The following is a 10,845-nucleotide window of genomic DNA, read 5'->3' as shown; positions in this document are numbered from 1 at the left end:
GTACGAGATCTCCTCAACGATCAGCTACGGGCGGCAGGCCGGCCTTCCCGGACGCTTTCCGCTTCATATATCCTGGTCGCCTACGTGGGCGTTGCTTGGGCCCGAAAGGCGCGCTCCTTTCTAGCGTCACTTCAGAGTGTAGGCCTCCACGGGTTATTGCAGCAGCGTTGCCTGAGCCTTGCCCGCCTTAGGCCGTAGCGTAAAGAGACCCTGGCCAACATGGCTTAAGCCCTTGTTGCACAGGCTTTTTGGCAGTGGGCTAAGGGGGCTGTCCAGCACAAGCGCGCCGTAAGATGTGCATGTCTCGAGGGTAGCGATTCCTGCGGACGAACTGTCGGGTCAGAGACACTTGTTGGGGACCCGAGCGAGAGGAACGAGGGCGCTCAGGCGGCGTCTTGATTGGGACAAGAAAAGGTCCCCTCCCCGGAACGAGGGAGGAATTGATGATGTGTTGGCAGACGTGGCTTGGCCTAGGGCTGCTACGGTGAAGAGATCAGCCAGCGAACCACAGGAAGCAGGCAATATGGCCGCGAGCCCCAGCGGGCGACCGACAAGGCGGGGGTCGATGAGCTGCAGGATCCGAGAAATGATAGCTCGACCGTTTCGGACAAAGCTGCATGATGGCTTAAGGGAGCCATGCCGCGACCATGTCAACGGATCTCAGACGAGTCTCGGGGGGGGGGGGCTAAACCAGAAGGCTGGACAAGGAGACAAGAATGCCGCCGACGGCGCAACTGCGCCCGCGTGGAGTACTAGAACAGTTCCATTCTGCTAGAGGGCGGCCCGGCCGCACGGTGCTGTTTCTGGGAGGGACGGCAATTCAAGTAAGTGGTTTGAAGGTGTCCTGCCCTGCTCCGAATAAAGGGCGTTTCTTTTGCCGCAGGCTGTAATACAAACCGAGACAATTCGCGCCACCTCAGTGAGGTATCTTTCCTGATGGGATGCTGACCGGTTGAAGGGGTTGACAGCCCCCCAAAATGCTCTCTTGCAAAAAATTGTAGCAAAACAGCTATTTGCACAGTCTCCTACATACCAGACGTCTCGATTCCGGTCAATTTCCGCTTGTGCCGCAGTCAAGAACCCTGCTGGTCTCTTTCTTCTTTTGTGCCGTGGAGAGCGGCGAAGGCGCTGGCACAACACTACCACAATCATGGGGTGAGGTAACGAGGGGGCGCTCGCTTTGCATCGCATCACAATGGGGAGCCTTTGGCCAGCGCCAGTGGAGCCATGTGGTGGGGGTTTGCTTTTGCTTTGGTTTCCGGGCCATCCCACTCGGAAAAGGGGGCGGCAACAGGGGTTTCCGGGGTCAGGCCCAAGGCTCCAAGACGCCCGGCCTGTCCTTGAGAGCTCTCCCGCCATAGCCTACCGGGTCGCCCCGGGATTTCCAGCGGTTTGGCACGACACAGGGGGGGCCCAGTCGCGGAGCAGGAGCTTGCACGACTGGCAAGCCGCTGATCGTACATCTGTTAGTGTGTGAACCGAAGATGCTCAGAGCGGCTGGCCGATGCTGTGGCTTGTCGGGGTACATGTAGAGCCCTTGGTCTGAGGTACCCAACTTGATCAGCGCCCAACGCTAAGGCTTTATGCTACTGACGGGCAATCACCAATGACTGTTTCTTCATACAACCAGCGTGGTACGGTGCCGTGTCGCCCTTTCTTGTCAAGTCGATCTCAGACTTGTACCCGTCAGTTGGCCATCGTGTCCCGCACGGGGCGGGTGGTGACATTTGACATGATGGATGTGCCGCCAGCAGCAGCAAGCGAGCCCCATCCCACCCTCATGTACCTCGGACGCCGTACGCGGGCACCCTTCTAACATGACCAGGTCCCGCTCTGTTTGTGAATGCACATGGGACCCAACTGTTGGACTCGCTCGCTCGCTTGCTTACCGAACCTGGGCTCATGTTTTCTCCCAATCTACGGGTCCTCGAATGAAGAGTGCGCCCGCAGTCTATCCTGCGAGTCCTCATCTGATGCTGATGCTGCAGACGCGAAGACGCAATAAAATTATTGATTCCAACATTGCGAGCGGGATCAGCTCTGACTCGAGCCGTTGTCGACGATGACACAACAGGACACATGTCTGTCTCATCAAGGCGGACAATCAGGGCGTTTCGCTGACCTTCCAGCTTGGGGCGATGTGCTGCATGGTGGCCACAAGCTAGTTGTTAGGCAACTGATAAGGGTTGCATCGTCTGCCGCGCTGATGCACCTCATCTGCACGCAACGCACCAACCGCCGTCCCATGCCCTCGTCGTCGGTGATGAGGTCCCGACCCAGGTCGCGCGCTCTGCCCCCCTGCTTTTGACTCCTCCTCTCGCCTGCACGGTTCCATGGCTCTGCGCTGTCTATTCAACCTGAAAAGACCAAGCCAAAGTGATCGATGCGATGCGTGGTTGTGCTGCCTGGTTCTGGAATCGAGCGGTCCAGGCACACTCCAGAGCCATACGAGGTAGCAACAGTTTCGGGGGCATGCTCGGAGCCCTCCCATTTCATGAGGGAATATACTCGCCCGCATCGTGGTCACGGACGCCCCCCGCTCCAAGTCGAGCTTGATTCATCTGGCATGCGGCGATCCTGTCATCAACTTGGATCGAGTGGTGGGGTTCACTGACCCGTGGTTCGGCGACCTAAAGGGCCCAAACACGACGTCGATCGTGCCTCCCGCTGTCCGTTCACCGCCTCCCCCAGGGCACCGTCTCAACCACTCAACGCTAACTTGGACCTCAGCAGGCGACCCGGGTACCCGGGCCCGTTGTTGCGCGAGTCAAGAGCACGTAGAAATGTCGAAATCTGGACGGTACGGCAGATCTACCTTCAGGCACAAAAAGGTTAAAAGAAACTAGAAGAAAACCTACTTGGGTTGTAGAGAGAGACCCCTACTGCCTGTTCCACACCGCCCGAGGTTCAGGCAAGGGCAGTTGGTGCTCTATGAGTGTACACAGATAGCTGCATTGTGATGAATGCTTGTGCTCCATAGACTAGAATGCGATGCACGCTGCAGGGAACTGTGCAGTGTTGCTTCTCCGTTATTCGCCTCGGCCAGATGGCAGCAGAAATAGCATGACCAGATCACAAGCGAAATTGTTCATGTGGTGGTGTTTTCGCAGAGGGGTTGTTGTCGACACACCACTCGGTCTTGTCTTTGCCGGCTCTCGTAAGACAACGCCCAGCTGTTGCCTTTGTTCACTCGTTAAGCGACCTCTCTACCAGGTTGACCCGAGGAGGGAAAGTGGCACGACTGGTGCGTCCCAGCTCCCAATGCTGTGGGTCGGGAGATGCACGCCGGAGACGAGGCTTCTGGGTTCCGGCGCGATGCAGGCGCCTTCATGCACCAGACTGGGTGAGTGTGTGCCTAAAGCGACGCACGAGAGCGGCGCCTGACTTCAAGAGAGTGGTCGTGACCTGCCATGTCGCATGTTTTCACTCGCACAAAGGGGCTGCATCGACAGAAGCGTGACATACAACCTGATAGCGTCTCTGCAGCTCACCAACAATAGCGAGGTGCGCCGGGGAACCAGGGTTGTTGGTTCCGACCATTCTGGCCACCCAACCATTTGGAGTGCGTGGCAAAGAAAAGGGAGCCAACTCATATCGCAGAGGCCGTGAGTCCTCCCTTCTGCCCAAGATGGCATCCGGGGACGCCATCGGAGCTAAGCTCCCCAGTGCCGGTCGACGCTGGGCGGATCTTTCCGTCTTGGTATTGGGCGTCCCAACTGGGACCAACAACGGGGCAGCGTGCCATGCAGGTTTGTTGTCATGATCAAAGTATGCGTCGACCGCCTTGCCACACGGCGGGTGCTCAAACGTCTGCCACTGTGAAAATCTGATGGGAGCAGCGTCTGGCGTCTGGCATTGAAGGTGCTCAAGCAAAGCAGACGAAACTCTTCAAGCCTGTCAGCCCCTTCTGTCTGCCTGCATAACTCAAAACACTGTGGGCCTCGACCCAGCCCCCACGGACAAAATGGCACGATGCAACCTTGAGGTGCAGGACGTTGTAGCTTTTTCTGGCCAGAGCCAACCGACCGCCGGTCAGAATGTTCCGATCGGGTTGCCGTGACGAGGGACGGCTCCGAAATTTCCGCTTCAGTCATCGGGGAACCGAAGGATCGACTGGAAAGTCGAAAGGCTTCGGACGTGGGTAGGGCGCCGCATCAGCGTGCATTGTGTGACACGAACGTCGCCGTGGTCTCGAATTTGGATGTCGATATTAACAAGGAGCAGCTCGTCAGTTGTGTAGGTAGACGCCATTGCTAAGAACAACGCCACCGATGTCTTCTGTGTCTTCGTAGGCTTACCCCGGAGGACGGAGTGATTCTGTCCTAGGCTGCTTTGATTGTGTGGCATTGCCTGCTTCGCGGCCGATGCAACTCGCTGCCCATGTTGCCAGCGGTAGGCGCAGCCTCGGAGGCTCGTCATTGTCTCTGATGGATCTCTCTCCGGAAAGCTTCGCCTGCTGTTTCGACAACGAGCAGAGCAGGGAGACGAGCGAATAAGGGAGCAAACATTGAGTAGGAGTGCCTCTGCGTGCAGTAGGTAGGTTGAAATCGGAGGTCTGCTATTACTTCCGCACGTGTACTGCGTCCACACATTACTGGGATCTTCTGTCGTTCCTGCCCACGTAATCTTGCTTCTGAAGCGACGAGTGCTCTTGAAAGGAATGCTTGGCAAACTGCGTCGGACATATTCAATAGGACCTCTAGACACTTGGTTGTGTATTTATGACGCTCAAAGCACGGGGAGCTCAAGTCATCGTCAGGGCAAGGCAAGGCCTATCATCTGTGGGTTGTACGTGACTACCCGTTCAAGAGCGGCCATTTGACAGTGCCTGCTTCCATCACGCCATGGAGCCTTCCTTCTCTTCAAATACAGAAGGGTAGGGCGACTACTCAACATGCCTACTTTACCTTACTGAAGGGAATACCCCACGCCATCTGGTGCAAACTATTTTTGGCTACGATTCGGTCCACCAGAAAACTGAGTGAAGCGGATGTGCCTCTTTCTATCTAGTTACCTAATATAGTGGTCAGGATAAGGTACATTGCGTCTACTCCTCTCTGTGAGGCTTGAGTTTACCATCATGTTCGCTCTCTCCCAGGAGTTTATTCTTACAATCCACAGGTTTTCAAGTCTACTCCTCATCCCGATGGAAAGACTAATCGTAGAATCGGAATCTCATTAGCAAGCAGTATTAATCTACGGAGTCACACTTGCCACTGTGACTTCGTGACTTCCTGCAGACATCAAATGTTGTATTTCGTGTTCTTTGGCGATTTCAGGTCGAACATGCCTGAGGACAAGTCTCTTCCAAACACAACCAAACTCCTCCCTGAAGATGACCAGCCTGCACAGAGCACTCCTCACTGGACTTTCTACCTTGGAACCTTAGTTTCATCGATTTTGGAGCTTGATGTCCGCATTTTTTTTTTGGATATCCAACTTTACCATTCATCTTTCTCCGACAGCATGATCGTCTACCATAAAGAGCTTTCCGCCCATGGCTCTAATGGCTGTCCTTTCCAGTCTCCCAATTGCCCTTCCAACTCTTCCTTCGAATTCGCAGCACCGATTCCAGATCCAATATTATCATCGAATATCATCCTGTAGCGATCATCAACGTTTCATCCTTCTCTTTCCTCTTATTATTCTCCAATTGCTCTCGAACATAGCACGCAGGCGATTCTTTTTCATCCCATCTCGACCTTCTCTGCCGTTATAGTCACCCAGATTCTGTCTCTTTCATCTCACATCATGGCAGAATCAAATACCACCATCCCTCAGGAAAACCAACAGTCCAGGTACAGTGAGTTGGAACTCACTGCAGCACAGGCTCTGGTATTTATGGCATTGTGTTATCGCCCACAAGATACCGCCACCAACATCAAGACCAACGACCAAGAAGCATCTCACATCCCTCCGCTACCAAGTTCCGTCGAAGAGGGCCTGGAACCACCAGTGCCCCCGCCAGACGCCGATGACAGGACCCCGGCCGCCACAGAGAACGCACCGGACGACGCCGGTCTCGCAGAGGACGAGGTCGTAAAGACAACGAAGAAGAGCAAGGTAAGCGGGAGCAAGCAGCCCGCCAAGGCGCAGGAATCTCCAATGGGCAAGAAACCCTGCGCCAAAACTGAGTCGGCACGGGCCAAGTACGACCGCATCGTAGCCCTCGAGTGCCTTGCGAAACGGAAATGCGCAAACTGCGCCAAGAAGAGGAGAGGCTGCGACTGCTATATAGATCCAGAAAGGCTGAATTCGGCTTGCGCCAAGTGCACTCTTCACAAGGAGGGCTGCTCTTTTGTCCAGGACGCAGCTGAGCCGCTGTGCCCGGACGGAACTGTCCACGCTCCGGCATCCCAGGAGCTGCCAAGGCGCAGGGCACCTGCAGGACGCGAGGAGACAGTCGAGACGCCCGCCAGGAACGCCATGGGCGCCATGGGCGTTGCACCGAGCGACTCCGTTCCGGAAGAAGTCCAGGAGCGAATCGATCAAGAAATAGCTCGATATCAATCAGCACCTATCGAACAACAGCCGGCAGTGATATTAGCATCAGATTCTCGACCGGATGCACCTCACGACAAAAAGAGCGGCCTTAAGCGGACGCCTCTCCCTTCCAGTCGTCCCAAGCCGGTCACGACGTCCGGAGTGGGTGCAAAGAGGAAGCCACTTGCTGATGGTCGCCCCGAGTCGTCATCAAATGGCACCGACGACAGCAAGCCGGAGCCTACGGAAGACGGCGATCCTGTCCCAAAAAGAGAGACTTCCCCGGCGAAAAGACGGAAGCTGGAGCCGGCAGCCTGTCGGACTACAGGCAAGAACGGTGATTTGGTGGAGGATATGAAAAGGTGACTTTTAAATGGATTCCTTGAAAGTATGAAATGAAATATCCGGAATGGAGTATAGAAGAACTTGACAAAGGCGACGGAAGGTTTAGCCGTCTGTTAGAAAAACTTCAAACACTGTAGCACTATCAGTTTAATAATGGCCAACGTAGGTGGCCGCGTTATAAATGCTATTTGAAATTCTCTCGTTTGACGATCTTCTGCGCTTACATGGTTACAGTCTATGGTACTGCAGGGTGACGGCCATCAGTGTGTCATGATTGATGCCTCGTCAACCCTACCACGACATTGGAATCAAAGTGCGCACATTTGCAGGGGAAAAAATTACATGCAACCTTGAGATATGTGGCGTCTCTCAGGGTTTGGTGGCATCAAGACACTAACCGCAACCAGGCCGCTGTCGTTTCGAGGAGTCCATTTACCCAGGTAGTTTCCTTGCCATTTCGTTTGCCTGCTTCACGCCGTCAATCAAGCGATGTAACACCACAGCAGGCGGCATTGTGACTGGTCCTTTCTTCCACGGAATCATTGCCCGTCATTACTGCTTCTTGTTCTGAGCGTAGAAGAAATTCGCAGCTACCAAGGTCAGTAAAGCCCCCCAAAATCCAGCGGCAAAAGCCACTCACCGATCGGCACGAGCCCATTGGCATGCGCCCAATCCTTGACGCCGTGCCCCGGCGCGCTGGCCCCCCAGTGTTTCCGATCACCCGGCTTCGAGAGGTTCAGGGGCTCGGTGGTCCCGTTGGCGGGCACAAAGGCGATCAAAATGTAGCGATGGGGCCCCGTCTTCTCCGGCGGCGCGGGGGGTTTGTACTCCAGCACGTCCTCGAGCTTGCTCGCCGAGGCGGAGATGGAGAGTCCCGTGGCGATCCAGTGGCAGAACTCGCCCCATTTGGGATCGCCGCGCGATGGGGCGTCCGGGTCCGTGAGGGTGAGGACGTAGGACTTGTCTGCCTCGAGGTTGGATGCGGAACCGGCTTTTTCGAGATGAACCGATGGGGGCGAAGAGAGCGCCGAAGGGTCGAGGCTGTTGCCGAGCGACGCAGTTGCGTCTTTGGACCAAGAGGCAGAGAGACCGAGGACGGGCTGGAACTCGGAAATGACGTTGGGGATGATGCCGGCTTGGAAGAGGCTAGGACTAGTCAGTGATGTCCTTCGGCGTGCGAAGAGGGGGGGGGGGGGCTGGGGGGGACAAAAAGGCCATACGCTTCGTGAACCTCGGTCATGTCATCGTTGTCGGATGCAATGACCTTTTGGTTGGCGAGACGAGCCAGGGAGAGGTGAGCCAGGGCAAGAGTTGCCATGGTCATGAACGAGATGCCGCGCATTAGGGGTTGGGATCTGGAAGGAGTTGATTTGAAGTGAGTCTGGCCGCTCTCTGTTGTGCGGCATAGGGTTGCAATTGAGGGGCGCTGCGCCATTAACGAATCCTTGTTAATCAAGGTGAGGTTGTCTAGTCCCTAGGTAGGAAACGTGCAGGCGCATGATGTCACGCTGTTGGGAGTTAGCACATCGCATCGCATCACTGAGCGCACATCAATCAACCCCGCACATCCAACAGCCGCCCGTGTCTCCCTCCTCCCCTCCTCTGCTCTCAGCCGCGTACCTGCCCCTTCCGGACTGCACTAAGGGGATTGATCGCCAAAGACAGGCGCCACAGGGACCTTGACGCTGACATGCCCCTGTCTGTGCAGGCTTATTTCGATTGTTATTGGGAGAGATTTTGTTGGAGTATCTGGCGTTGAAAAGCCCGGCATTGGTCGTTGCTTGGTCTGGCTTGTTGCTGTGATTCCAGCCTCAATAATGCAGAGGTACCTGTGGGTCGTCCTCGTCATCTGCAGAACATGCCAGTATGCTTAATTCGTCCTTAAAGGTGCGAGCAGAGATAGATGGTCACGGCTGCAAGTAGTGTGATGTGGCAGCTCAAGCTCCTCAAACTCAATTGGAATGCGTGACCAGCCGTCGAGCTTTGGTTCTCGTGGCAGGCCACTGGCAGTTTTTATCACAAGCTCCGTGTTGCTGTCTTTGCGAGGTCATACTAGAGAACTACGATATCCGCAAAGCATACCCACACTCCCTCTTCCAATACTTTATTTTCTCTCGTTCATTATGTCTTCCTCTTGCACAATGCTCTTGTATAGCTCCCACGGCTAACAATCAAACCAGCATCCTGTGTGCACAGCATAGTGTTGGCAGCGCCTGTTGAAGTGATTTCTGGTCCTGGCTTCCGATCCTGATACAAGTTGAGATGGATGGTTTATGAAACCAAGGTGCGCGAGCACTCTGGCGTGCGGACTTGCTGGTAACCTGCGTCAAGTCCAAGTCCAGCCGCAGGGAAGCATTGTAGAAGTCCGCTTTAGGCCCTATTCTCTCTGAAAAGCGAGGACACAACAGGAGAAACCCAAGGGCAAAGAGTCCATCGACACCATGCCCTGACGACTGATTCGTTTAAGGACCTCAACCAGCGCCGCAAACTTCACAGTTGCAGCTGCCGCGCGTTTGCCCGTCGTGAGCTCGATCGGAGGGAGAGGCAGCGTCGCCCGGAGTATCCTAGTGGGGGCGAGCAAGATGCGCCAGTAGAGCAGGTTGTCTGAAATAAAGCAGCCCTGCGCTGGCCAGACCATCCATTTCGGCCGTAAGGTCTGAGCACAGTGACCCGGCACACCGGCACCGACAGCTGCGTGCCCAAAGAAGTCAGGCTTGCAGGGCACCAGATTCCGGGATTGACGTCCGCATTCGCCAGTGCCCCGTGGCATAATCACCTTGGGTTGTGGAGCGGAGCTTTCGGAGATGATCTAAACCGCGCCTCTTCTCGATACATGCATTGCTAGTCATGGCCCATCGAGGACCTGGGGGAGGAGAGGCATCATCACGAGAAATAGCAATCAGCGAGACCATCAGCTACCATCACATGCGACGTGTCGGATCAGAGTGTCAAAGATCTCGGACCAGGTAATCGTCAATCGCCGTTGGTTCATCTCGTGTTGACGAAAGATGGTTCGGGATCCAAGCCGACAAATCCACCTCAGAGACCCTGGCAAAGCTTCCACGAGGACAGGGATCTCCCAGTCTAGAAATGCACACAGAACGCGGCATGGCCGTCGGCCATCCTCGCTCTAGCCTCGAGGTCCTAGAGACTTTGCTGAGGAAACAAACGATGTAACCCAATGGCATCAACGATCTGGTGCCTGATCCAAAAGGCCTTCACCAAGCTCATCATCACAGCAGATCAAAGGGTTGCATGCCGACAGACTTGATTGGCTTTAAAAGAACTGTATCGATCGTGTAGGTAGCACCAGTGAACACAACCCGGGGAACGAGTTGAACCCACCAATGCAAAATTGAAATGAAAGGGGCAGCCGCCTGAACGGAATGACATGACAAGTCGATAACCCCGCAGAGGCTTACCGTAATCGTCCATCTATCCGACACCACGATGCCATTTTGGGAGGCTACCCAACCTGGTCACGATCCCATCAGAGATTCAGATGGGCTGTATAAGTACGACTTGGCCACCCATTCGGCGCCACGATGCCGTCTGTACGTACTTTGATCTCATTTCTACCCATTATCCATTCCTTCGTTCAGTCATTCATTCATTAGTTCGTTTACTACCACCAATCCAAAAATGAAGTTCATCACAGTCCTTACTTCGATGGCGGCGCTGGTCGCCGCCGCCCCTGCCGTTGAGCCCACCAAGACTCAGTCCATCGACAAGCGCGCGACGAACCTCTGCGGACAGTGGGACAACATCAAGGTCGGATCTTACATCATCTACAACAACCTCTGGGGACGGGACCAGGCCACCAGCGGCTCTCAGTGCACCCTGGTCGATGGCATCACCAACAACCTCGCCAAGTGGTCTTCCACCTGGTCCTGGGCTGGCGGTAACCTCCACGTCAAGTCGTACTCCAACGCTGTTCTCCAGGCCCCTGCTGCGCGCGTCTCTGCTGTCGCCAGCATCCCCTCCAAATGGCAGTGGAGTATGTAGCACACTGTCCCA

General features: G+C 55.3%; 3 protein-coding genes across 3 annotated transcripts in view; 2 read left to right on the top strand and 1 right to left on the bottom strand.

The window, feature by feature from the left end:
* Positions 1 to 5,751: 5,751 nt before the first annotated feature.
* VDBG_09251 (predicted protein) lies at positions 5,752 to 6,849 on the top strand (the record flags this gene model as incomplete). The annotated part of the gene is made up of 2 exons (XM_003000710.1): positions 5,752 to 5,803; positions 5,867 to 6,849. 2 exons carry the CDS (start codon positions 5,752 to 5,754, stop codon positions 6,847 to 6,849), a joined length of 1,035 nt encoding a protein of 344 aa, XP_003000756.1.
* Positions 6,850 to 7,346: 497 nt separating this feature from the next.
* VDBG_09250 (carboxypeptidase Y inhibitor) lies at positions 7,347 to 8,194 on the bottom strand (the record flags this gene model as incomplete). The annotated part of the gene is made up of 3 exons (XM_003000709.1): positions 7,347 to 7,418; positions 7,469 to 7,974; positions 8,049 to 8,194. 3 exons carry the CDS (start codon positions 8,168 to 8,170, stop codon positions 7,381 to 7,383), a joined length of 666 nt encoding a protein of 221 aa, XP_003000755.1.
* Positions 8,195 to 10,278: 2,084 nt separating this feature from the next.
* The window catches only part of VDBG_09249 (endoglucanase-1), a gene marked incomplete at both ends in the record, with an annotated part of 1,234 nt that continues 667 nt past the window's right edge, over positions 10,279 to 10,845 (top strand). Inside the window, 2 exons of the mRNA XM_003000708.1 lie at positions 10,279 to 10,382; positions 10,446 to 10,825. Of these exons, the coding sequence (XP_003000754.1) occupies positions 10,279 to 10,382; positions 10,446 to 10,825 (484 nt within the window). The remainder of the gene's footprint in view (positions 10,383 to 10,445; positions 10,826 to 10,845) is intronic.

Source organism: Verticillium alfalfae, genomic scaffold, assembly GCF_000150825.1.
Source record: "Verticillium alfalfae VaMs.102 supercont1.14 genomic scaffold, whole genome shotgun sequence".
NCBI lineage: Eukaryota > Fungi > Ascomycota > Sordariomycetes > Glomerellales > Plectosphaerellaceae > Verticillium > Verticillium alfalfae.
This window is presented reverse-complemented; position numbering and strand designations above follow the sequence as displayed.